We start from the raw sequence: 27,411 nt of genomic DNA, 5'->3' as shown, positions 1-27,411 counted from the left end.
CCGCACTTAGCTGTCTAAGGCTTGGAAAATATTTGTGTTAACTAGGACTGAGCGATATTTAAAAAAAGATCATATTGTAATCGTGTAAATATTTTGTGAACGTGCAGTAAGATACATAATTAGTGAGTGATCATTGTTGGATCACAATATTTGTGTTCACTCAAAAAACACGTGTGGTAAGGGCGGAACGATTTTGAAAAAATATGTAATTGCGATTATTTTGACTTGCATTGCATTAAAGGGAATAATAATTTTATTCATTATTCTCATTTTCATTGACAAACATATTTAAGTGATTATGATGTGTTTTTCTGCGTGGATCTGTTCCAAAGATATTTGAAACTGACGTCTGTGTATGATTTGTTGGCCAGAACTTCTCTGCAGCACAATATTTGAATTTAAATATTGCACCATATTGCGATTTCAGTTACATTTCGATTAATTGTTCAGCCCTATGTTTTATTAACCAAAGATACATGTTTTCTTACAACAGGAAGACGAGATTCTTTGGGCACTTTCACACCTCAAGTCCATTTGTCTGTAACTATTTGGTCTTTGATTCGGATCAATGTTGTATTTTGCCTCAAGTTTGGTTTGTGTTCACACGGCAGCATTTACCAGCCGACCAAAAGTTTTGATACTGCTCTTTGATTGGAACAGAGAGAGAGAGCGCACACACTCCTGTTCATCTATTGGACATGCCATTCAATTATTGTCATCAAGTCATCGTAGTACAGAAATGTATCGCAGACTTTAATGTGTTGTTGTCGGAGTTTTAACTGACATTGTTCCACTGCTCGATCAGTTCCATTCTCCTTTAGTTTTCTTTCGTGTTCTTGTGCGTTTCAACAATCATTTGTGAAATTGTCTGGTCAGCCCATATTTCTATTTCCTCGTTGCTCATCCACGTTTGTCTCTACTCATCTTACTCATCATCATTTGGTTTGCTTCCTATATTTGATCCTCCTTTAAGACCTGATTATGTTCTCCCCTGAATCAAACCGTACCGTGGTTCTTTTGGAAACGGGCCGCGAGTCCCGTCTTTTCTGGCGGACCGTGGTTCGGTGGTTCGGTACGCACCAGAGTTTGAATGCGTGCTCTCACCTGTCCAAACGAACCGAAAGTCCGGACCAAAGCTGAGGTCTAAATGCGACCTTAGTCCAGTGAATCTCTGCAGCACTACATGATTCATAAGAACGCTGTGTTGTCCCACACGTACGTGTTTTTCAAAGATTACACCTTCTCAAATTTGAATGTTGCACTTGGCCGTATTGCACTATCAATTATACTTTGAATAATTATGCAGCTCTTGGCTTTTCCATGTCTTTATCATATCATGATTTTGGTTAAAGCGGTTCAGTAAATGGAAGGTAAGGTAGAGGTAATGATATCTTCAATTCTATTCGGTAAAACTTTATTTATTCCTAGAGAGCCAGTGGGTATTTTCAGGATTTCCATTGTGACACCGGAGTGCAGACTGCCTCCCTCTTCCCTTCATTTGTAAACACAATCTTGCCGTAGGAATTGAGCCCCATTGTTGCTTAAGATTTGGCTTGTTAGAGCTGAATCCCCCAACCTGCTGCCTGTCGTTCACTCTGTGGTGAAAGAGCAGTCTCAGCAGCAGCAGGCAGTGAGAGCTTTGTGAGCTCTTCCTTTATCCAACAGCATGTGTATGTGTGTGTGTGTGTGTGTGTGTGTGTGTGTGTGTTTGTGTGTGTAAAGTGGCCAGTGGACCAGCAGGGAGAAGAAGGGTTTGTGTCTCCACCATCTGGGCCCTGTCTCCTCTCACTTCCTGCGCCTCCACTCTCAGATTTCCAGGTAGCCTGTGGTGTCATTCAAGGAGACATTTAAAACCTTTGCTATATTTATGTGACGCTGGACTTTTGACTGCTGTTACTTGTTATCTTATGGCAGTGCAGACATTTAAGCTAGGTGTTATTTGTCTACAGGGAAGCTAAGTCAGCTAAAACATCCCTCTTCTGACCCTTTGCCGCCTCCTTTTCTTGAACATTTCTCGTGATTCATCCAGGGGTGAGGTTGTTAACCACGCAGCTGTGATTAATTTACTTAATCATTAATAGCAGATAACAGTTTATTGAGCTGTTTCATCCTCCTGATCACACCCCTGCTTTCTGTAAGGCTGTGTTTCCTCTTCCTTTCTCTCCCACTGACACACTCAGCACATTAGTGGCTTTACAGTAAGCTAATGATGAAGCAGGAGCTGCAGCAGCTTTTCCCTCCTTATTAAGGCTTACAGGTCACTGTAGGGTCAAGGGTCAAGGAGGAGTGGCTGTACTTTATGATCTCCTCTGAGAAGAAGAGTTAAGCATGTGTTGGCAGATTGGATTTAGACCCTGATTTTGACCTTGTCAACGATAAACAATGTGGTGGCCATGTCTCGTTTAGCAGGAAGTAGCTCAGTTTGACGTGAGCTGTGTTTTGTGCTGCAGTGTCATCTTGAGACCTGTGGTCACTGTCTTCAGATGTAGGTTGCGGTTGAGGAGCTGACATCCTTGACGAATAGTTCATTGAGGTTTATGAACCCTCATCTGAACTGGGGCTTCAACCATAGGCTTTATACTGTATAAGGAGTGGTTTTAAAGCAGTGTTGATGCTGCAGGAACAGATACGCAAAGTTTCACCTCTTTTTTCTTTTATTCAACATGATGTTTTTTTGTCACAATTATGCTCATTAAAGCTGGGGCCAGTGTTTGAAAACACAAGCATCTATCCCTGCTTTTCATTGTCCGTTAATCCATCATTGTTCTTCTATTGAAGGATTCCCCTAAAAGTGAGAGAAATGTGGGTCAGTGTTTCCCAAAGCCCGAGTCAATGTCCTCAAATGTCTCACTTTGTCCACAACTTAAATACATTAAAATTCACCGCCAAAGAAACCAGGAAATATTCCACTTCAAGCGGCTGAATTTTGACTTTCACTTCATTAGAAATGACAATTTATTGATTATGAAAAGAGTTGGTGATTTATTAGACAGCTGTAAACGAACTGATTAACAGCTCTAATCCGAACACTGCATTTCTTCTCAGTCTTAGCGCGGGTCAAATGTAGATCATTTTTATCGGTGCAATTTTGTTCAACTGGAAATTGCAGCAGGTAATATTTCAGCCACACGCTGATGCTCTTGTTCCCTGAAGCAGTATCCCTGCTGTAAGTCTTTAAGTTGACATTGTGCTTGCCCTCTCTGCTCAAGCAGAAAATTAATAGAACTCTAATGAATAAAGTCTAATTAGTGCAGCCAGCCACTTTCATGCTTGTGCCTGATACATGCAGGAGGGTTTAACTGTGGTGTCTGCACCCATCTGGTAATCTGGACACCTGCATGGAGGGGTTTGATATAAGTGTTGGTTAATCTCAGGAGGACATTTAGTTTTCACAGCATGATCAACTGGATATGTGTCCAAGCTGGTGTCAAATCTTAGAACGTTTTTTACCATTAGCATTCAATCTCGAAGTGCTTATCTCAAATATCTCAGTTTTGTTCTCTTTGGCAGCACCTATGGTGATTAACGGTTATTGCGGGAGCACGCTTCCCAGATATCCAGACAGTGTTGCATGTGTGACGTCCACGGTTGGCTTCGGTTGTAACTCTTGATTTTCCTGGCTGACGGTCGCTTCACTTTTTACACTGTTTGTCTTCATCTGAGCGAAGCCAAAAGATTGAAAATTATTTTATTATCAAAGTAGAATTTAGCCACACGTTGTCTGAAACAAACACTTTTTTAGGAACGGAAGTAGAATTACTCTGAAAGTTCTCCAAAGAGAAAACAGAACTGGATCTGTTTTTAATTAAAGCTCCTGCGAGGAACTTGCTCTTTGTGTTGATTTTGGCGCCCCCTGTGGACAAAGCCGTCCCTCTTATCTCTTTGCTGATTTTGTCCTGTTCATGCTTAAGTGGTGGTTTTTAACAAAAAAATCTCATCCTGCTCTCTTTAACAGTCACATGTATCACTCACTTTAAATCTTTGTCTTGGAAAATGTGAAGAAAGGCAGAGTGCAGTTAATCGCTTCGTCTGACACCTACCCCCCCGCCAGCAGGTTCAGGCATTAAAAATAACAATATAGAAATAATCAGTCTTGTTGCTGATGGTCTGGTTTGATTTTGTCGCTCATATAGAGTCATCAGAATTAATTTCAGTCTGTATAACCAGTGAAAAGCTCCTCACCGGAGCTTTAAACTGACATGCAATTTCACTTTCAGTTCTCACTGATAAAACACTCTCTGTGTCTCATTTAGCCTCCCGCTTTAGTCTTTTTTCTTGCAGCAAAGCATTACTTCCGTTATTTGTTGCACCAAGTCTGTTCTGTTTCATCACACCAGATTTCGTCAGGTGGTACGTTGCCTCCTCAAGCACCTGTTAATTTTTTATTCTGCAGTGAGATGCTCCACTATGTTGATCAAATCTTATAGTGTGTGCATGTTTGGGATTATAGGTAAGGAGAAATTTAACATGTTCTTATATGCTTGCTGCCACTAGATTTTTAACTCATGCAATCCAAGCCATTTAAATAATCTCCTGTTTTAAGTATTTTTCAACATTTGCTTTTTGTGCTCGAGCCACAGCTGACCCCTGCTTTCAGGTGGACATTTGCACCTGTTGCTCCGTCATGTTGAACCTGTGTCCACCTTGCCGCCCTCCCTTCTGTTTACTGTCCCTGACACAGTTTGCCCTCGCCGGCCACCGGTCATGTAGAGCAGACAGATCAGGTTCACTCACTGTTGATAACCCCTCCCTCCCCTCCCTATCGGTGTTGTTCTCTGTCTGCCACCCACCAGAACTGGGTCAAGAAGTATCTGCAGCTGATTACAGTAATATGTTTCTCACCAACTTTGTGTTAGGTATCAGATGCACCATATCATAGCCGTTTAGATCATGGCAGATTATCCCGAAGAGCTGAACTAAACTCATTGCAGCAATTCTTTTGCAGCCTTTGGGGTAATTGCACTATTATATGCAATATCTCCTGTCGGGAACTTTTGTTGCATCCAAACAAAAGATAGAAATTGTAAATATTGTTTAACACAGCACAGTTTAATGCCTCTCCTCACTTACTCTGAAGTGTCAGTGTGAACAGACTTCATCTCCAATTACTCCTAATTTCTATGTACATGTATACTATGGGTGTGGAGGGGGGATGGGCGTGTTGTTTTTCCAAATTCCCCGACAAAGACACAGATAATGCTTCCTGCTGTGCTTCTCCCTTTTGAATCACAGCACCCTTTTTCTTTTTAAAAAAAAAAGAGAATGCTTTCTTTCCTTATCTCCCTCTTGTTTTGTTGAGTAGCGGTGCTGGCGGGGGGCCAGGAGAGATGACGGCCCCTGCAGGCAAAGGCAGAGTAAAAAGAGAGGGCTTTAGGGGTCACTTTACTCGGCAAAAGAACCGCTTGTAGGACGGTCGAATAGTTTCAGGGAAACAAATCCGCACACGTTTCCCAACCGTTTCTTTAACATATCTAAACTAGCAATCTTTTATTCAAACCCACTCCTCGGTCTTCTTTTTTATGTGTTACACAACTATTTGTAGCACTCATATAAACAACAGAAAACCACTCCTCCAAAAGAGACTGAAAATGTGCACTAATATCCCTAAATGATAGTATGCCCCCCCCCTCAGGCTGGCGTTTGTCCTGCCTTTTGAGTTTAGCCGCAACAACTTAAAGCACTTTTGATTTCCGTTGCGGTTGGACAACATGTCGTACAAAACGCTTCTTTTCTTGTTCATCCTGGCCCTCAAGGGGAGAGGGAGGCGTGATTTGGGTGAAAGGAAGAGAGCCAGACGTTGGGTTTCCCATAAACCATGTGACCAGCAGTGTGTGAGCCTGTCTGTCACAGACAACTGCCTGAGCAGGTTACTAACCACAGGGCTTCCCTCTTTTATGTGGCCATCGCACGTTCCCTCTTTTTGTCTTCTCTTACATGCCGTCTCCAAAGTGAGTCTCATTATTATACGTTTCAGAAGCCGTGAAGAAAGTTGCTCTGATTTCTGTGCCAAAAGCTCGGATAAAGCCTGCAGCGTTGAAGCGTTTTAACAGTGTTGTGAGAAGAGGCTTTTTTTTCACCTTTAGCATAAGAGAAAAGATGACGTTTGCATCTTTCGTATTCTTTCTCACAGTTGTATAATCCCCTGCTCTGTCAGTGCCCTTGCCTTGCCTGGAGTGGTCCAGAAATCCAATCCAGATTTTCCCTTTAACACTTGCGAAAAGCTGAAGGTACATCGTGTACTCTCAGAGATGGGGCATTACAGACAGGGTGGGGTGACTGGGGGATCCTAGAAATCAAACTATGCGAGCTGTTGGGGTTTGAGGAAAAACCTTTGTATGTGAAGCAGCTGAATGTGTTGCACAAAATCATACAAGTGTAGAGGGAAGTAATCTCAGCAGTTATGTCAGAGTTTGCTGACAGGAAAGACTAAATCAAGTCTTGTCATGTGGTTCAATCAGCAATATTTAGACTATGGAAACACATGAACACCTAAGGTATGACAGGAATCTCACCTGTTGAGCTGTCTAACTCTTATCTGTCATGAACCTGTTTTTGCAGTGTATTTGTGTTCAGTTTCCCTTAATGCACCTCTCTCCAGAATCCCACGGGTTCAGCCATCACTGGACGAGCGGATCTTCAACACACAGTCTGGAGTTGCTGCAGTCTACAGCGTGAGTCACTGGTGCACAAAGCCCCTCCACCTGTATGCTGCAGTGCACCTATAGAAAATGTACACTATAGATACAGAACAAGCGCATACATATCAAAAGTATGGACTGTGCATAGGTGCCGTGCTTTCAACAGTCACATTATTAGGTCAACTTTTGCACTCTTTAGAAACTCTTTTTAGGATGGCGTTGATTCAGCTTTAATTTGGTGCTGTTGAAATGCATTGCATCTTAGGATAGACCATTTCCATTTAATTTCCATTTAATTGTCAAGCAAACTTTTGACATGCCCCCCCAAAAAAAGATGCATAAAAAGTCTGTCAACTGGTTTGGTGCAAGTAAAAAAGGCTCACTCCAGCGTAGTTCTGTCACTAGTTTGTGGTATTGAGTGTGTATATAGTGTATAGAGTGGTTGTGAACATTGATTAAACAGAGTAGAAGAAGTACAAAACAAAACAAGTCGCCTTCGCTATCTAAACCATATGAATTCAGGACGCGGTGTGCGGAGGATGCGTCATTCACGTGTGCCCGTGTTGATCGTTAAAGCTAAACAGACATGAGACGATCTGGTCGACGGAGGATTTTCTGTTTGCGTCACCAGCTGTTCCCGCCCTTACCCTTGCGTCACCAAACGCCGCTCCTGTCGCCTAGCAACAGGTAGCTAGCGGGCTAACTTGCTAGCATAACTAACGTCATGTAACTTAACCTATTATTTTAAAGGATAATTTGTTTCATGGCCCCTTTGGTTATTTTTTAACATTTGTAACGCTAGCTATTCGATTGAGCTGAAACCAAAAACTTTAAAATTTAAAGTGTATCCTTCGGCCGCGCAAGAGTCCATCTCATTTCATTTGGCGCGCAATGAATCTCGGGATACGTTGGGCCGCGAAGGATGCCCCCGACGGATCCTTTGTGACCAGGGACATGTAGGACACATTTGTCGGCCGCTTCTGAAGGAGCCTTTAAAATGGGACAGCCATTGATGTGCCGCTGTGACAACCTTTGAATACGCCCGTTTAAGGATGCAGCCCCTGGATTGGGACACAGCTCATGTAAGGGAGAAAAATCGACATTGTATGACGGGATACAGTGAGATAACATGCACCACTCTCTTGTTGGTGCTAAAGGTTAAAAAGATTGCAACATTCACACAGACAAATCACACTCCATACAAGAAACACATTTATGTACAAAACACTACATCACACTGAACATACAACTACAATCAATTAATCAATCAATCAACCTTTTATATATACTCCAGAGATCATTGAGGGGAAACCCTCATTTACAATATCGAGTCCATTACAGAAGCAATTAAAAGACAGAGAACACAGCGTTAAAAGAACCACATGAGAGATGGATGAAAAGTCATTTAAATCAGTAAAAGGGGGGATTTCGACACAAAGATAAGACGATTAAAAGGAGAACTAAGATACAGGTGTGTAAGAAAAACCCTAAAAAGTACTAAAATAGTTAAATATGTTCATAATTAAAATTGAAAAAAATAAAATAAAATACAGTTTTGTGAAACAATTACAAACAGAGGTTGGGATGTTTAAAATCCGGTAAAAGTACATTGACTTTAAGGAGTTGTTGTAGGTTGTTCCAGGAGTCAGGCGCACTATACATTACAAGGAAAAGTGCCGGAGTCAAAGTGCTGTAATACTAGTCGCACTAATAAATAGCTGAGCTAGATAAAGTCATTAAATCGCACAGTCCACAGAAGATATGTCCGTTGCTGTTAGTCATTGCTGCATGGAAAAGACATAGTGAGGGCGTTGTTGGGGGAAGTTTTAATTCTAGTTGGCTAGTTCATGTATGTCAGCTAGTCCTCGCCATTTTATTCTGCATTAAGACGTAGAAAAAATGTGCACTGATTCTTATGCATGCAGCTGATCAGTCATGTGATCAGTTTGCTATTTCAGAACTAGAAGTGTTTCCGTATCCAATCTAGCACATCTTATATTTTCAAAACAGTACAAAAAAGTACCTGAAGTTAGTTTCTAGATTTTTTTTACCCTGTTGAGTAAAAAGAGAACGCAGCTTCAACAATGCTCTGATTATAATGTAGTTCAGAAATGATGAGCCTATTTACCGTGAATAAATCCCCCCTCATAAACTACACGCCGGATGCAGATTTTAGCTGTGTCTGACCTCCCTCTGGAGTGAAACAGACATTGCCATTTATTGTGATGTTGTTTGTTTGCTTGTTTCCAACTAAAGATCAGTGCGGGAAAAAACACACCCTCTTCCTTCTAAAAACTTTAAAACCTTCATGAATGTTGGATTTACTGCTTTTGTTTTCTAGTGTAAACCCTCCAAGTGCTCGTAGAAAACTGGCAACTGAATGCATGTTGAGCGTAAATAGGCAATAATGGTTTGTAGTGCCTTTAAAACAACTCACTCCTACTTGTTTTTTGTATGTATCTACACTATGTCAAACTGTTGTAATTAGGATTTCTGGCATTGTTGGATGCTACATTTTAAAAGTGTAAACACACCTCTGTAGAGGGCTTTTATAGGTCCAGTAAACATGCGTTTGTGGGGTTTTTTTTACTGCGGAGAGAAGAAAGCACGCATGTAAAGCCATACTGCTGCGATCTGACCGCAGGAGGTCTGCTGGGGAAATCTATTACCTCAGGGGACCTCTGCCATTCACTGTCTCCTTCAGGAGTTAATTAACATTTCCTGTATCAGATCTGTGTCATAATAACATTCACATGACTCTTGTTTTATTCCAACCTGCTGGGGGCACCACCATGTGAGTTAGGGGGCTTCAGGTAGACGTACATCATGTGCTGTCCTTGGGTGAACTCGTCCTCTGTGACCTGCCGCACCTTCTGCAACTCCCCCAAGACAAAAACAAACCCGACATGGCCGATCTTGGCCTGACGTGACCGGCGCCCGTTGCTAATGGGCGTTAGGCCGTACAGCGATACATGTTGAGCTCTGCTGGTCTGCTCTGCTGCACTGATCTCCTCTGATTAGCAGAATGTGCATTTACCTGGAGGGCAGGGGTTTGTTAGAGCCTCTGTAGACACTGGAAGACACTTATTAGCAACAATTCTACCATTAAAAGCACAGATATCTCTGCGGTTATTGTAACACATCTGTAAGATAATGTTTACTGCAGAAATAAGTAGGTTTAAGTATTGATTTCCTTTTTTCCCTCCACATTTTATTGATTTTCTAACACTAAATGAACCAAGCTGACGATATAAAGACAATTTAGAGATGTCCTCGATGTTTTAGTGCTTTCATTGCAGTGGTCATTTGTGGGGAAATATAAGGTCTTGCGCTTTTATTTTTGCTATCTTTAGATTTTACAAGTATTGAACAGAATCGCCACTTTGTTTATTTGACACCACAACGAAGAGGTTTCCCGTGATGATGATGACGTTCCTGGAAATTGTAGGTACCACTTGGTAGCTGCAGACTGCTCAAGAGAAATCATTGTATATTTGAAGATCAGGCTGTTTATCCACTGAAACACGAAAGTACTGAAAGCGGCGCTGAGATTTTCTGGCTCTGAAAGTCATCTAAGGGCAAAAATGACGACACTGGTGGAAACACACGGCGCACACAGCATGAAACAGTCATTCAGTGCAGTGCATGTAGGGTCTGTCCTCTCTTTTTTTCCCCCCCTATTCGCCCCATGTACAGCTCCTATACTACCGCCTGCCTCCCCTCCCCCACCCCATCACTCTGTAGGTCCTCAGAATCAGTCACTCGCCTGAAGCAGCGCAGGCTCCTCCCCTGGCAACAGCAGCTAGATTAGTTGCTTTATCCCAGGTCATCTGAGGGAAGTGGGCCACACAGACGAGATGGAGGGATGCAGCGGGGATTGCTACTATAGAGGCGGTACAGATTGTTGCCTGTGGGAGCTGCTAGATTTGTATGTAATGTAATATTGAGATGTTGGTTTTGCAGTGAAAGCCCTGGAGAAAGGGTTCCCAGCTTTCCAGTGAGGATGTTTCCTGCCTCTTACACATTTCGGATACACAGACTTGAGTACGGGCTGTACATTATTATTTTTTTAAGCGCTTTATACGATGAACCCCGGACTGATCTGTCCTTGTATGGCTCTGCTCGGTGCACGTAAGGAATCCTAACTCAGAAACGAGCTGAGCTAACGTCATCAGCAGCTCGGCCCCTCATGACCTCCTGATTCAGAGGAAAAAACTCTGATTTTTCACTTCAAACTTCTTTATTTTGTGTTTCTACCGATTTTAAATATCTAACCTTTAATTCAGAAAATATATCCCTAAAATTATTGATGAGAAAACACTGCTTGCTGACCTCTTGGTACCTCTGACTAGCATTACACTCTCTACTAGCACGGCAATACATTGATGTATAGATTTTAAAAAAAAAAGTATTAATCAATTAGTCATTTTTGTGTTTTTGTTTTATATGCAAAAATGTTGAACGTTTGCTGGTTCCAGCCTCTTAAATAATAATGAGGATTTGCTGCTTATTATGAAATTTTTGTGGATGAAAAATGTTGGATTTTAAACTGATTGCTTGACAAAGAAACCATTTGAAGGCGTCCCTTCAGGCTCTAGGTAACCGTGTTAAGCATTTTGGCATTATCATGGGCTTAACTGATACTGGTATTGGTATCAGAACTCTACTTAGATGCTTCAGTGTCTGCCCCCTGCTTTCCTCCTGCAGTATCCTCTCTCGTTCCCTGCTGTGTCAGGCCTGCTGCAGCAGCATGCAGCACTTGCTGTGGTGCCAGCCCCACAGCTGCAGCTGCCAAGGCCCATCCTGCCACACCACAGCCTAGAGCTGAGTCAAATCACTTCCCTTCCCGACGCTGGCTGCTCCCTCGGCTGGTGCATATCCCGAACACTGCCTTGGCCTATATTATCTGCGTCTGTTTAGCGTGACTCAGTTGTATCCATTGTACCAGGTGCACTCTATCTGTCACAGATGAGCGGGATTGCAAAATGATTACTTGACCCCATTTTGCCATATGAGACCCAGACATCCTTGCACAGCATTGTTGGGAGCAGCAGACAGCAGAAGAGGCCAGCGTCGGTCTCAGCCAATCCCAGCAGGCTTCAACACCTATACACCGTCCAGGTCTTCACCTCTACACACATACAGGGGCTAATCCTACAGCTTGAGCGCTTAATTTGCATTCCCCAGCAGGAGGGAGGACTAATGACCTGTGGAATCCTGCCACTGCTGTTCTCTACACCACTGTGTCTGTCTGACTTAATAAATCCGTTTGTTTGCCTGTCTAACCTTGATGTTTTGTGTGATGCAGGTACCCAGGCATGCTGGCCCTACTTACACTGCTCATGACATCACAAAGGGACACCCTAGCTTGGCGGGCACCCCACCCGGTCATGCCCACTCCCCGGCGCTCTCTCAGGTATCATTACCCACAGCTTCCCCATATCGCTACCCTAAGGGCTGGGAGGCAGGCGGAGGGGTGAGTTTATCATTGTGTCCGCCGTCATCCTCTCTGCGTTTCATGTTTGATCTGTCCATTCGTCTGCATGCTTTTCGGCACTTGTGTTAGGGCTGGGCGACGGTTCAACACTAGACTCTATCATTTCACAGAATTCACACACAGGATAATGTGATTTACGCCGCAATAACTGGTTCTGTTCCTTTTAATCAAACATTTCTTATTGCAAGATACTTGAGAATTCATATTTTTTCTATATTTATATTTAATATTTTTAGGTTTTTTTTTTTGAGAAAAACTTTAAACTGAATCTGAATTCCTAAATTACAACCTCAATTTTGAAATAAAGCTGTAAAAACTTTATGAGAAGCCTAAATTCTGCCCACAGTGCCTGCTGCCTAACCCGTCTCCTCTTCATCTGCACATTCTGTTTCCCTGTTTGTCCTCTTTCTGTTTCACCACTTCCTTTTACAGCTGTAAGCCATGTGTGCATGACTATATTGTTTTAATGAAATTCAAATGAATGTATGATGATGATGACGTGATTTGAGAGTTCTAAACTAAATAGAATAATCTCTCTGGACAAACATGCATGAAGTGTATTATATATACATTATTTGTTAATCCTGATGAGTGTCAGGAAGGGGCAAGCTCCGCATGCGTGTGACAAAATGGAGCTTAACAGTAAATCCAAGCCAGGTTGGTGGTTGATTGCCGGGCTTTTGCATACATGGACAAACACGTTTCTATGTAAGTAATCTACAGATTCTACATAGTACAATCTGTACTCAGGGACGTGGATTTCCGGGAAGGCATTTGTTCTGGTTTCCGTTTGAGCTACGCTAGTAGTCCGAGTAATATTGACCAATCACATATCAGCAGGCTGCGGCGTATGCAGGAATAAGAGTCCGTGAGGAGAGCAGGAGGAAAGTAGATTGATATGTAAGAGGCATGTAGGCAAGTTTATTTATTAAGCACCATTTATACACAGAGCAATTCAAAGTGCTTTACACAGTTACAAACAGAGCATTATGAAAGCCATAAATACACAAAATATCGTAAAATATAAAAACAGGTCTGGTCGGAGCAATGCAGCAGTATATGCTTCTACTGAATTAAAACTCATCAGACCCTGGAGTCCCAGACTCTTTATTTCTCAACACTTATGCAACAGTGTTTGCAATAGGTCTCTTAATGGGTCCCAGACCCTGGAGCCCTGGACTCCTTTATTTCTCAACACTTGTAACGCTGTAAGAATTACCCAGTACTTGTACAACGGTGTTAGAGAGTTAGTTCCCTGAACTTTCCTCCTTTAATTATAAAAGAAGTATGCCTTACAAAGACAATAGGAGTAAAGCAGAGCACCTGGAAGCAACCTTATAGGGGTTACCATTCAATATATTGTGATTTAATGCATTAAGTAAGAATTTTAGTAACACTTCCATAGCATTAGGACCAAACCAGCAAATGCACAACATCTGCATTAAATGAAGTGAACTTTTCATATGCAATCTGAACGGTAGGATCTATATTTTTTGTGGAGTCCCTGCAAAGGCATTAACATTTGCAGATAGAACATCTATGCACAGTGTTCATGAAAATCCATGCAGTATCACAGAGCTAGATATCGCGATGCTCAATATTTTCTTTCACCCCTACTTCATATGCATTTCGTACATATGAACAAATACCCTGGAATTAGATCATGAATATTGCAGCTTTGTACCAAAAAGCCATGTTCTAATAGAAGACACGATTAGGATGCACTATTATTGCTCGTTTGTGAAGCAGGCCCAGATGTGTAACATTTTATTTGGTTCTTCCTTGACCCATCCTTTACCCCTCCAGCAAATTATATGAAAATCAGGCCAGCAGTTTTTACGTAATGCTGCTGACAAACACAGTGCAGAGCATGAGAAATATTCACCTATGTGTCTCTGGTTGAGGCAGCATTACATCTTCAGGTTACACATTTTACAGGATAAAACCTTAATAAATCCTGTCAAACATAAGAAGATGTGCACAAATCTCTTAATGATGAAGCCAGATTCACTCTCAGACAGTGACTCTGCTGCTGTGATGCTGCCGTCTCCGACTGCTTCGCTGCTCTCCGTCAGAATCATGTTTCCTCCGTGACTCAGCTTCTCTGGAAGTATGTGACTCTGCTTACGAGGAATCTGGTTCTTCCTCCTCACCATTACAGCCCGCTGGCCTGCTGCCTCACCCCAAAGCAGCTCTCGTCTCTCACCGGCGTTCTATAGATAGCTCCGTCAGCCAGCTCAAACTTAAATTATCACAACCGAGCCAGCAGCAGCTGGAAGCGGAGTAAGCAGATCTGCTTAAACCCACCTCTGCCAGGCTCCACTGCACAGGAGATGAAGAATAAAGAAATACGGGATTTACCGTCCTCCGGGGCACCAATTATCTTTGCGCAGTACCTAAACTCTAATCCAAAACCTTTTCTCCTAGCAACATCCAGAGTAAGTTTGTGATGTCTGTTTTAGCTTTAATGCTACAGTTTGTCTGTGAAATGTTTTAATGAGATAACTAATGACTGATTGCTGCCCAGTTTCTGTCTGTATGTAATGAACTCTCTCCCTCCCTCTGTCTATGTTTCCCTTTTCTTCTTCTGACAGTCTCCGTACAACCCTGGACAAAATGCTGGCTCCGCCCCTCTAGTGTATTCTCCACAGACACAGCCAATGAATGCACAGCCACAAAGTCGCCCGGTGAGTGTACCTCTCTTCTCAGATTTACAGCACACCTGCCTCCAAGTACCCAAACAGTTTATGGTTTGCTGTTATTGAAAGTTCCACTGACCCAGTGTTTAGTGGTGCCTTTGTTATACCACCTTCTTGCAGAATCAGAGCTGATTTAGTTAAAAATATCCATGTTTGTATGGAAGTTTTCCAGCCAGCTGATGGTTTCGCATGTGACTGAGCTTGTCGGGGTTCGTTTTAAACGTAAAACAAGCCAAGTTTCAACAGCCAATCAGCTAATAGCAAAGTCAACTCATCAAGTCGATTACAAATGTTTTTTTTAAACTTGCGTAATGCGATATTGCGATACTACGAATTTCCCCTCAAGGGATCAATTGGGTTGATCCTCAGAATAGTGTTGTATAGGGTTTTTAGAGTGCCAGCGGTTCCCCTGATAAAATCTCACTCAAGTGTTCTCTGCTTTTAATGGTGTAAACCAACTTTAAACGGAACTCCCCCGGGAATAGACAAGAGAAACTGACAACGGGGAGATCTCCTTTCTCAAGTTCAGGGCTTAAATTTTCATTAGCCTTCTGGGTTTTCTGTTGAAGAATCCGTGCACGTCTCCAAATCCACGACCCTCTCATTCTTATGTTTTTCCCTGTTTCCTAGGGGAATTTGATTTGCACTAAGAGCATGAACATACATAACAAAAGACATCAACAAATATGCAGGATAGCACTTAATATACATGAAATAAAATATCATAAATACATCATACAAGCATCATGTGGCAACATGTGAAGGATGAGTTGAATACAGTGCAGACTGTTTAGACAAATTTTAGGGCTTGTTAGGCAGCTGAATGCTGCGTGGAACACAGGAAGTAATAGGCACTTTAAGCAGCGACGGCTAAAGCACTGTGAAATATTCAAATGGGTTGCCGTAGTGGTAGAAATCTAACGTCACTAAGCAACGATTTGTAACAACGGCTACTTCTGCTTCTTGCGAAAACTGCTTCAATATGACCATATATATCGTTAAAACAATCTGAAAATGTCCATCGTATGTGTTTTTCTATATCGTCTCTATCGTGATGTCACAAAACCAGCGGCTGAACTGCTTTACGGCAATTCTTGCGTTATTTTGACAACGCTTTACGTTCTAATCCTTGCATGTGGAAGTGAAGTTGGTGCGGACCACACAGGGAGATGCTGCTTATTAACATGGACATTAACGTGCAGAAAAGGGGGATTGAGTACTTTTTATTTGTCAAATATTTCATTCACACAGGATTATCCAAAAATAGGCTTTACTATGTTATTACATATGGACAAATTATTTGTTAAATTACCAGAAAAAAACATGATCTAAATCCTCTATTGTGATTCGCTACAATGTCTCTTAAAATTGCCCGAGAGCACTTTTAATATGCTTTAGATGACAATTTAATAACAGCTAAGAAGTTAACGTTTATGATGAACAGGTCCAGAGTGTTATATAATCACCTGCTTACACTCTGACGTTGTGCTGACTCCTGCAAACCAGTCTTTCCCCTTAGTAGACAGCTGGGCTACAATGTTTTTTTTCTTACGCCATCATCCGTCGCTGCTTAAAGTCCCTATCGCCTCTTTTCGTTCGCTCCCTGGGCATTCTGTACCGCTGACCGAAAGATAAACGTTCATTTTCAGACCAAAGGGGATGCAGTGGGTCTGCTATGATTCCCCAGTTATCTCGCCACTCAGTTTAACAACCCTGTCCAATTTGTTGAATTCAGTGCAAGCCCTTTCCTTTAAAGTCGTGCGCTGACTTTTTTTTATTGTAAATTGGTCGCAAAGGACGACTAAAACATTTAAACTAACCCTTACCCTATCTCGTCACGTTGTTAATGTTCTGGAGATTCTTCTTGATCCATCTGAAGTGGCCTTCCCAGCAGCTACTTAAATATAGCTTCCTCCTATTTCTGAGAAATCTCCCACCATGACAAGCCAATAGAAAATATCCAAATTATTCTATTTACTCTAACAGCATTCTCTGTATAAACACAGCTAGTAAGCATTATTTATTAATCCTGCCTGGCTCCTGCGCAGCCCCCCTCAGTAGAACAAAGCTACTCAGACCTAGGTCAGTGTGTACAACCACACATGCATTAAGTCTTGTTTTACACAGTGTGGTTTGCAACATAAGAAGCTGAAAATGATTTTTAATTCCAGTACAGTGTGCTTCGCTGCATACACATATTCATTTCCTGGTTTCACAATGTAGCATAATAATATTTCCTCACATCTTAAGTGTTATTTGCAGGTCCACACTTTGACCCGAGAGCCTAAGAGCTGCATCGTGTGCCGTGTGTCCTTTAAAGCTCTGTTACTCTGTGGTTGTGTTCTGTAATTTTCAAGCACCTGCCGTCATCGCTCATCTTTATCTCTGTGTCTCTCTTCTGCCCTTTTCTTCTCCCCGCTTTGCCATCACTGCTTCAAATCTCCTTGCTGGACCTCTCCTCCCTCCCCCGCCAGTTTGCTACGGGCCCTCGACCAACCCACCATCAGGTAATTTACCCCCGCTGAACGTCCCTCCTGCTCCCTCTCTCTCGCGTCATCATCATCAAAGCAGTTTGCTGGTACCTGCTGGCAAAGGGGCTGTTTGTGGGACTGTTCCTTAAAAAAGTCTGGGATTTGAAAGCCTTCTTGGAAACAGTTAAAGAGGTTTTTAATCGCCCGGGATCTTTCTGAGCGTGCCGCTTTTTATTTGAAATATCCAGCTGGGTGCACAGAGCTGCTCTCTGACGAATTCTTGCACTTTTCTTGTTAATTCTTATGGTGAGACTGATCTTAGTTAATTCCAAGAATTGAGCTGCTATTTGATAGTTATTATCAGGTTTAGTTGTAATGGAGCTTGTGGGTGTTCTGGGTTTGAGCCCAGAAAAGAACAAGTAACAGTGGGCCTGGATATCAGTCTTCTTAGTGGTTGACATCAATTTGAGTTTAATGATATGAAGTGAAAAGGACATTTCTCTCTTTTATTAGTAAGGCAGAAGTATAGTTCACCAAGCGTGTCAGCGTCTTGATTTATAACCCTGATAGTACTGAAGGACAGAGTGTTTTATTGCCAGCTCTTCATGCCATTAAACAGAAATAGGAACTTTGTTTTCTCTGCAAAAAGTAGTCATGTAGGTCGTAGTCAAGGAGGGAAAAGTGCGTTAGCGGCTGCAGCGTGTCTGCATGCATAGCTGACACTTGTGTGGATAACTCTCTGGTTCCTGTAAGGCAGTTGACATCAGACTATGAAGGGCATGTTAATGTGTGCATGTCTGGCAGTGCGGTATTTATGATGCTGTTTGTATATTACCTTGTGGATGCGGAGAGTCTCGGTGCTGACATTCAGCCCCCGTGACTTCCTGTTACCCTTCTGTCTGTTGATTGACGCTGTAATGATACATGCAGGTGTCCTCTTTCAGCATTGATGTGTTACTCACGCCCCAGGACCCCAGGATTCACCCTGTGTAACTTGTTGTCTAACATCCTCACCTTCTGGAGGCTTCTGTGTGGACAAATCTTTAAGAGACTATTAATAGCATGGTGTCAAAGTGTGTCAGTGTGTTTGCCGACATCAGAGAGTACACACACACACACACACACAATCGCACACACACACACACAAGTGCATGCTCTGGCTGTCACAAACTGGCGCTGGGATCTCTTGTGCCACCACGGAAGTGGAGTCGGAAAGCCGATGAAGCAGAACAGAGGTCTTTTATATCAATGGAGAAAACAGCCATTGTCCCGCTGAAACACACTCGACGCACAGTAAAGGCTACGTCCAGATCAAAAAATTAATTCCTTTGGCAAAAACTTAAGTCTTTCTTCAAGCAAAGATCATCTTTATTTTGTTTCTTCCCTCTGTTTATGAGTGTAATGGACTCTTTCGGGATTTGAAACAGCTTTTGTGCATGTTGTTGTGTGAAGCGTCAAAATCAGCGGAAATTACAGTTACCACTAAAACAAACAACTCATGTTTTATCCTCCAGAAAATAATCTAACTAAGTTTTTCACTTCAGTGCGTCCTCTTGTTTTGATTCAAATTCTGGAAATGTCACGTAATCATAAAGTTAAGGTCAAATTTAAATATATCTACATACTGCAGGCTGGGGGTGGGTGATATGACCTAAAATTCATATCACGGTTTATTTATGCTTTATGCGGTATTTTATCACGTCATTACAAAATGAAAAGCAGTTCTCTACTCCAAACGTGATTCTAGCTCCACATAGCTACTACACTACTGCACACAAGCTTTTAAAATAGTTGTATAACAAGGTCTATATTTAAGACGTACAAGAAGTCCTCTCTCTGCATGTGTGTTTCTCTGACGTGCATGCATAGAGACGCTGCTTGCGACAGGTAGCCTACAACAGGTGCGCAGCGCGAGGGGAGGAGTTTCAGTAATCATTCAATAGTGGTTGAAGATCTTGGAGAGATAAAATAAGAAACATGATAGAATTAGTCGCTAAATATACTTGGGCGGCCGTTAATACACCGGGGCAGCCCGCCCAGTTATAGTCCATATCAATGACTGTATATATAGATGGACGACGTATCTCCATATGCTCTCACTGTACAAAATTGATGCCAAAATAGCCCCTGTGATAGGCGCTGCCATCTTGCGATGGACGCGTAATTTGGGGCCAGAGCTGCGCAGTACAGATCGGCAGGTGACGCCGCCATAGCCACTTCCTCTAACCAAAACACACACTTAACTTACAGAAAAAAAACGGCAACAATTCCGCACGCCGGCGTGTTTAACAGCAGAACAACTTCTTTGTGTTGGTCTGAGGTTAACGGAAACTAGTGATTGTTTTAGTTGCGTTTCCTCTCGCCATTCGTCCTCTACTCTGCTAATCTGGAACAGATCGGCTGCAGGAGCCGTATTTGTCAACAGAGCTGTCAATCATCCTTTTTTACAGCATCAAATAACTAATTAAAGCACTTTGACGTAAATCAGCATGATAAGAACTAACTATAATGACACATCATGTTTGAGAAACATTTATTTGGTGTGTACTTTGATTTAATAGTTTGACTCATGTCCCATCTGTAAACATGGAGGGGGCCGGCTTTATGACCTATTACTGCAGCCAGTCAGCAGGGGGCGATACAGATGTTTTGGGCTTCACTTTCAGGGAGCTGACATGTCGTCCATCTTTTTATACAGTCTATGGTCTGGGTGAAGTAAATCTCCCTCCTGTGTGCACTAAAAGCAAAACGTGTGTCTATCCCAGTAATGACGGTATCCGAAAATCCATTTTGTGGGAGAACACAACACTGGTGACCCACCCACCCCTACTATAGGCATACACTTCTTCAAAATGAAAAGGCAAAACATGACATAATATATAAGATAAGGAGGTATTACATATATAAAAACACATAAGAAGAGTCTTGATTGAAGGAATCAATCTCATAGCTGACGGAACATTTAACTTTGTTTACACTCCACCGTGATGCTCGGGAAAAGTAAAGTTCAAAGAGTTTGAAGGTGTTCATATGTCAAGATAAATATCAGCTTGATTTCTTTTTTATTTACGAAATCAATTCTTTGCCATACAGAAAATAAAGTTTCCCACATCTCCCAAAGAAACCTTTTCACCCGCAGTATTGATTTATTCCATTCATATGGACCAACACGCTGCCAGGACAGTGAAGTGACACCTGCCCGCCCCGGTACATAAAGGGGTGTCTGGTGCTCTCAACATCATCTCTGTTGCTGAGTCACTGCCGCAGTTGAAAGCCAAGTCCTTCTGATCTCCACAATTTCCCCTGTTTTGGATCAATAAAGTGCATCCGTCTATCTGAGGCTGCAAAATTCAAAACAAGAGGAAGACTTGCACACAGGCTGCACAATAGAATGTGTGTTTGAGAGAGACTTATGTGCGTGTCGGACAAATGCTAATGTGACATTTTCCGTCTTTCCTTCCCGCAATTAACGAGGACTAATCCATTACACGTGCAACAGCCTAAAAAAGTAACAGTTGTATGCCACTCACCCAGTATGTTTGTGATATGTTAGCTATTATTGTGGCTCATGTTAAACCATACAAACACATACAGAGAATCCCAGAGAGCTTTCTGTTATCCAGCTTGACAGTCAGTCGGCAATAATATAAAGCCATAAATAATTAAATCAAGGATATGACACAACAATTTCTTGGGTCTATAGAAGAGCTTCAGAGAGACACAAGCCCCTTTTACGCTGCCAGTTCAAGGTGGGATTATTACGCCTCTGTTACGCTTCGTCTTCTATGTTAAACGCACGGAGCTGAAATGGTCGGGCGACGTCGTTCCGCCTCTGAGCCGACATCAGAGGTAGTAACAGGCGAAACGGCGTTGGTTTAAACAGCGGAGCCGGCTGCGCTTTGTTTGGATCCCGCGCACGTTTTGCTTCCATAGTGGCGAAACACAATGTAAAAACACACTGGGGCGGCTTTACACTGTCATAATGCCTTGTCAAATGACTTGACATTATGACGGAGGAGCTTTGTTACGACGCTGTGGTGAAACCGCAATGTAAAAAGGGCTACAGATTTGAATGGAAACTGCTTTATTCAGCCTTAAACTAGTTTTAATAACAGGTTTGTTTGTACTTGAGAGCAAGAGACCTCTGCGGTTAATCCTACCCTGTTAAAAATCTTGTGAACAACACACACTAGCTAACTCAAGCCACTTTCCCACTGGTCAAAAAAAACACCCACTAACACCGGGCCTTTTTACTTAATGGGAAAGCCTGCAATCGGCATTCAGATCCAGGTCAAATTACTCTGCAGTAGACCCGGGTAATTATCGCCTCGGCTTCGATCGGCATTGATGGGAAAACCTGTGTCTACACGCTAAACTCCGCCCCCTTTCCAGCGCGATGCTATGCTCCGTCGGTAACTTCTGCGACTCCTTGTCATTTCAGCGACAAATTCTGCCTGTCTCCGTCCGATCAGCGCGCGGACATCATTCCAAATTTGTCGGTGTTGAGTTTGATAAACAGACTGGATGAGTAATAGATACGCTAAAGACCTAACCACCGTAACATCTTCACTGTTTACTAAACCTGTTTCGGGCGTGTGTGTGACGTCAGATGATGATGCAGCAGAAAAGGGACCGACTGGAGTATAGTCCACTGGCAATGGGAAAAGAGACTTATCGGCATCTATAAGTGGGTCTTCCCGGGTCTGAAAAAACTTGCATCAACACGCTTATTCAGTTGGGAAAGGGGTATTAGTGACAAGCGAGGGTAATGCTTGCGGCAGCTCGGCTCGCAGCTCTTAAGACTCTGCTGTCTGCTGCAGCCTAAGAGGAACACTGATTTTTACACTGCGTCAGTTAATTTAGCTCTGACTATTGCTGCATTTTCTGCTTGCACTGCACTGGTGTTGATCTCATCACTTCATAAATGACCTGAAATCAGTTCTTTGCTGCTCGAAATCAGTAGCTGCTGCCTGCAGCCATAATACGTTCAATGATCTGAAAAGTCTCCATTGATATCAACTTGTTGGCCTCTAAAGTACAGTATCATGTTTTTGCATAGGCTGGTGTATTAGCTGGGTGAATGATTTCCTGCTTGTGTTTGTGTTGAGGCTTCAGTCTCACCAGTACAGTCTCCCATTGGCTTTTCTCTCTCTCCTGCTTTCAATACTCAAGGGAGGATTCAGACCCATCCAGGTAACACTTACCTCTCTGCAGACCTGCATGGCATGATGAGGATCATCCTCAAATGATCCCATCCCTTTCTTAAATCTATCAACCCTGCACTCCCCCTCATCTTCACTACGCTCAGTAGAGAGCTCTTCTATCATCATGTCACCCCTTTGTCCTGTCTTTTATCTTGTAGACGATCATCACTGGACCATTCAGTGTATAACGTTGTAGTTTTTCATTCATTAATCATCTTTAATCAAGCTTGCACAATTTAATGAACAGCATGCGGAATGAAAGATACTGAAGTTTTATTTCCTGTTTTATTCATGTGATAAGAAATTCTGTTTCCTGTTGGATGCAATGTCTTTTATTATTATTTTATAGATGTCCGTTGGATGTGGGTGTCGTTTCAGAGCACACTTATTGTTTCAGTAATTGTTTAAGCACTGTTTTTGTGACAGTTAGAAGTTGTTTTGTCTGTTGCCTCATCGTTCTTGCTTTGCCAGCGATTTTTACTGCGACTGTAGCTGGTAATGAACAGTTTCCTGGTCGTTTCCCAGATTTCCACACAGCTATTTACAATAAAGCCACTGAACCTGATTTATTATGTTAAAGGTGATTTCCCTCCTGGGTATTTTTAGACACTTTTACAGCATTGTTTATCCTGCTCTCCTTCACTGGAGCACACTGAGACTGTGGCGGGGTATTCCCAGCGTGAGTCCTCCCCGTTGTTTGGGAGTCGGTCACAGCTGTTGGTCGAGGTCTTTCTGCAGTCCCCCGGTCTAATATTAAACTTTTAAATAATGTTGACATGTGCTGTGTAGAAGTCATTGTATCTGCAGTCACTATGGGTATATTTTCTGTGCTTTTGTGATGCACAAGAAAAGGCCTGATGAAAAGGGTCCAATGCTGTTTGTCACACATTCAGTACAACTGTAAGGTTGGCCGAGCTGCTCAGGCACAAATAGAGGTATCTGAGGCCCTTCAGCTGTCCCAGGAGTTTTTATTTCTTACAGCTGTGCAGTCTGGTGCAGATTACTCACAGTGCAGACAGGCTGGCCAAGTTACGACAAATAAAGAGCTTTAAAATAGGAAATTATAAATACGAGAAGTAATGAAATTTTCACTTTGGCTGTTCCTCTTTAAGTTTTCTGCAGGAAACGGTGATCAGGCCTGTCTGCGCCTGGTCTGCTTTGCTTTAAAAATGCACTCCAGAGTCTGGTGTCGCCTCATCAACTATAGAAAAAACACATTTAGAAAGGGACGGACCCCCAGTCAAAGAACCCCTTTTTTTGTACCCCTAAAGTTGCACAAATGAGAGCAAGGACAACAATAGATAAGATGATTTATTACCTATCTGGTAGGATTTTTGCTTTTAGATGTCTTCTTACAGAGATTGCGTGAAACCCTCGACCAAAATTGTCCAACATTCTGTCATTGCTTTTCTTATGGATGGAATTATAGTGAAAAAAGATGCTTGTGAACCCTTAAAGGACCCAGGGTTTACAGCAGGGACAAACCTTAAATTGTTGTTGATCTTCTTCTACATCTGTTTGTCTTGGCAGCAAGCAGCGTCAGTTTTTACTTGTGAAAGGACATGTCCTGTAACTAGGCATGTGACGGTACAAAACTTTTCTAACTGCAGAGAAACACTAACACTCCCTTGCAGTTTGGTGGTTAACCGCCACCCCAGCCCGCCGCCGCATCAAACCCCTGTATATAATATACCATAAAAATGTTGCTTGAGAGACGGAGAAAAAATGTGAGTAATAAAGTTTTAAAAAACGATCATAACCATCTTTAAAGCCAACACAAGTCCTTCCCGTCACTCACTGTGGTGTAAATTTCTTAATCCATCATCCGGATCAACTGACGGTCGGAGACTCTGAGCTGCTGGTCGGAGACTCTGACGTATTAATGATCTTTTACCTTCCTCCTCCCGCCGCCACGCATACCAACCCTTTTACCGTCTTTCTCGGACATAGGTTCAGTTTTACTCACTCTCCTGGGGTCAAGGGAGAAGTGTCTCACTGCCACATCTCCTGATTTGTCTTCTGCAAACTTGAAACCTGACAGCATTCAGGCTCTACTGTTTTCTCCATGCCGCCACAGTGACCTGTAAATGCAAAGTGTGGCGTTTGAGTGAAGGGAAAAAAACTGCTTCCCGGCTAAAATTTAACCTTTTCATTTTTAGTCTTCACATTTTATTTCATTTTCAGTTAATTTATTGAACCTGGGTTTAAGTAGGCAAGCTCCAGGTCTATGATATTTCTTTTTAAAAAAGAGCAGCTACTGGGTCAACGGCGGTATTGCTGTCATGCAGTTACCGTCACAGCCCTGCTTGTAAACATTATAACTGTTAATGTGTGCGCATAACTGTTTTTATGAATGAAAATTAATACAATTGGCAAGGTAGATGTTTATTTACTCATAACAAAAGGAAACATAAATGAAAACAGCTTGAATCTGGGGTGAATCACAAAACAAACAAAGACAAAATAAAACTTAAAGCACATCTGCTTTTGTTGCCTTCTCTTAAAAAGTACGCTCTGGTTTTTCACTCTTGAGTTCCTAAACTATAAGTTGCCATGGTGAGAAATTCAGGTCAAGATACCGCAAAGATCCCCTGACGACAACACGGACACAGCCTTTCACAAGACTTTTTCAGTTAGTTAAAGCTGATTTTAAATGATCACATCCCTTCAACCACTTAATTTCAACGGCCTTCTTCCAAACCTTCATAATGGGAACCTTGTGAAGGTGCTAATGTGAATATCTGGAATAACTCAGACAGCTGTCACTCTGTAATGCACTGATTGCTGTTCTTTTATCTCAGCGTGAGTTACTTGATCCTGCTTTTAAAGCGCCTGTTTAGTTGATTAGATGATTGTAGGAGGAAATATTTAAAGAGTCTAAACAGAGAGTGTTGCTTCAGTATTTTCTACATGTCATTCATCTGATTCATAATGCCGTTTGCCAATTACAATATAAAACTTTCGAGGTGTTTATTAAAGCAGTCCATGGAGGGGATTATGTGTTGATTATAGAGGCGTTTGACAGAAATATAAAAGTGTGCATGTCAGCCTGAAATCGTTCTTCCTTTCATCCCTCAGAGTCGTTTGAATGTAACGGCCTGCAGCAGTGATGGGAGATTTCTTTTAAAGCTACTGATAAAAACCAGGCCTGCCTCACTGTGAGAAATGTGTCGGCCAAATGGTGAAGACATCTGAAAATGGGCGCTTGTTTGTGTTTTAGATAAAACGTGGCAGCATGCTGAAATGAGACGCTCTGTTTCTCTCATTTGTTGCTTTCAGTTTTTCCAGAGGACTCAGATGCAGACCGCGAGGCCCACCATCCCGACAAACACGCCCTCCATACGGCCCGGCTCGCAGACCCCCACAGCCGCTGTCTACCCCACCAACCAGCCAATCATGATGACCATGGCACCTATGCCTTTCCCTTCCCCACAGGCTACACAGTACTACATCCCACAGGTGACACAGACACTCTGAACCGGGCTGTTACGTAAATATCAGTTTATACCTCAGTTCCAGCTGTAGATATGACTGCAAAGGAAAGTGATTTTCTAACAGCAGTCATATCAATGAACACAGATTTTAACCCTGTGAAAAAGGACCTCCAGCGAGCAGCATCGTTTTTCAATCTAAAATAAAAACTACAAGAGCTAGCATTCATTCTGCATTTTGCAGGGGAAAGCAGAGACTCTTTCACAACATCATATTTAATGTTTGTTCTCTACATTATTCCATGCAAACATCTGATGTAAACAGGACAACGTGCAGGCGGTGGGAATCTGGCTGTGAGCGAAGCGTTGTTTGCATCATCCTGTTTTAATTAACCTAAAATGAAATCCTCCAACTTCCAAAACTCACATAATGATGAGGTTTTGCAGGTTTTAGGGATATGAAGCATTTGAAGATACCTACAACAAATGTCAGTATTGTGATTAAACATCACAAGAAGCAAAAACGCCAACGTAGGTGGCGTTTTTCTATCACAAGTGAAAGTATTACAACACCTGCTCATATAAGAGTTTAGATAACCTCTGAAGAGTTAAGAAATGTCTTGTTCATGTTTCTATATGTACGATTGTTTCAAATGAATATGTTTTGTGTGGTAATTCAGGTAAAATACATTTTTATGACACAAACTCAATGACGTGCATGCGCATAAATCATGGTCACATCACACCGGCTAGCTTCGCACACCTGCTCAGCCACCACATCTCTGGAAGTGTTGACAAATGTATCCAGCGTTGCTCGCAGTGACTTATTCAATTCTTCCTTCTTTAAAATTCTTTTCCTTTTCTCAGCGGCCGACATTGTTTCCCCTTCTCCTTCGTCCTTGCAGTGAGCAGCGAGATGGAACACGCACTTACGTAATGACGCAATATCAAAATTGAAAAAAACCTGAATAATTTGTTTGAGTATGCATAATGGATTTGACAAACAGTAATTTAATTTCAGAATCATGGTGGGTCAAAACAATAAAATTCAGGATGCGAAGCCAGGGTTGCCAGGTCCGCGGGGAAAGGGCTACTTTTGTCGTGTTGCTGCGGACCCTGTGCGAGGCCCTTTAGAGGCGCGAGGCTTCGCACTTCGCACAGCCCATGCGACTGTACTGATTATAAGGGTTCAGTGACTTGCATAACCTTGTAGCTTAGGTTGTACAGATGATAGGGTTATGAAGAATTTGGAAATACTTAAGCAAAAGTAATAATTCAGGCACTCGCAGGCCATTTTTATTGCACAGTACTAAGGGTTTATTGTAGCGCTACCCTTTGTCTTAAATTGAGCAAAACATAACAAACATGAATTTGCTGCCTTTCCAGCATCTGCAGTTGGTTTTAATGCAGAATGTAGCAGAGAGAAGTGCTCTCTATATGCAGCTGGTGCTGGTTAGATTTCAGTGATTCC

The 27,411-nt window shown here is 42.3% G+C and overlaps 1 protein-coding gene across 5 annotated transcripts in view; it reads left to right on the top strand.

Moving 5' to 3' along the window:
- Nucleotides 1-27,411, top strand: part of eif4g3a (eukaryotic translation initiation factor 4 gamma, 3a) — a 66,985-nt gene that overhangs the window by 5,645 nt on the left and 33,929 nt on the right. For 2 of the 5 annotated variants that reach the window (XM_069677617.1, XM_069677616.1), the window contains exons 2-6: nucleotides 6,599-6,671; nucleotides 11,947-12,114; nucleotides 14,730-14,822; nucleotides 17,309-17,341; nucleotides 25,789-25,968. In XM_069677617.1, the coding sequence (XP_069533718.1) occupies nucleotides 6,599-6,671; nucleotides 11,947-12,114; nucleotides 14,730-14,822; nucleotides 17,309-17,341; nucleotides 25,789-25,968 (547 nt within the window). Of the gene's footprint in view, nucleotides 1-6,598; nucleotides 6,672-11,946; nucleotides 12,115-14,729; nucleotides 14,823-17,308; nucleotides 17,342-22,477; nucleotides 22,499-25,788; nucleotides 25,969-26,807; nucleotides 26,874-27,411 lie in introns of all 5 variants that reach the window. The other 3 variants (XM_069677613.1, XM_069677614.1, XM_069677615.1) reach the window with 3 other exon arrangements.

Source organism: Semicossyphus pulcher, unplaced genomic scaffold, assembly GCF_022749685.1.
Source record: "Semicossyphus pulcher isolate SPU_LCO1_2020_fin unplaced genomic scaffold, fSemPul1.0.p SCAF_3, whole genome shotgun sequence".
NCBI lineage: Eukaryota > Metazoa > Chordata > Actinopteri > Labriformes > Labridae > Semicossyphus > Semicossyphus pulcher.
Note: the sequence above shows the minus strand (reverse complement) of the source record. Positions and strands in the feature narration are given on the sequence as shown.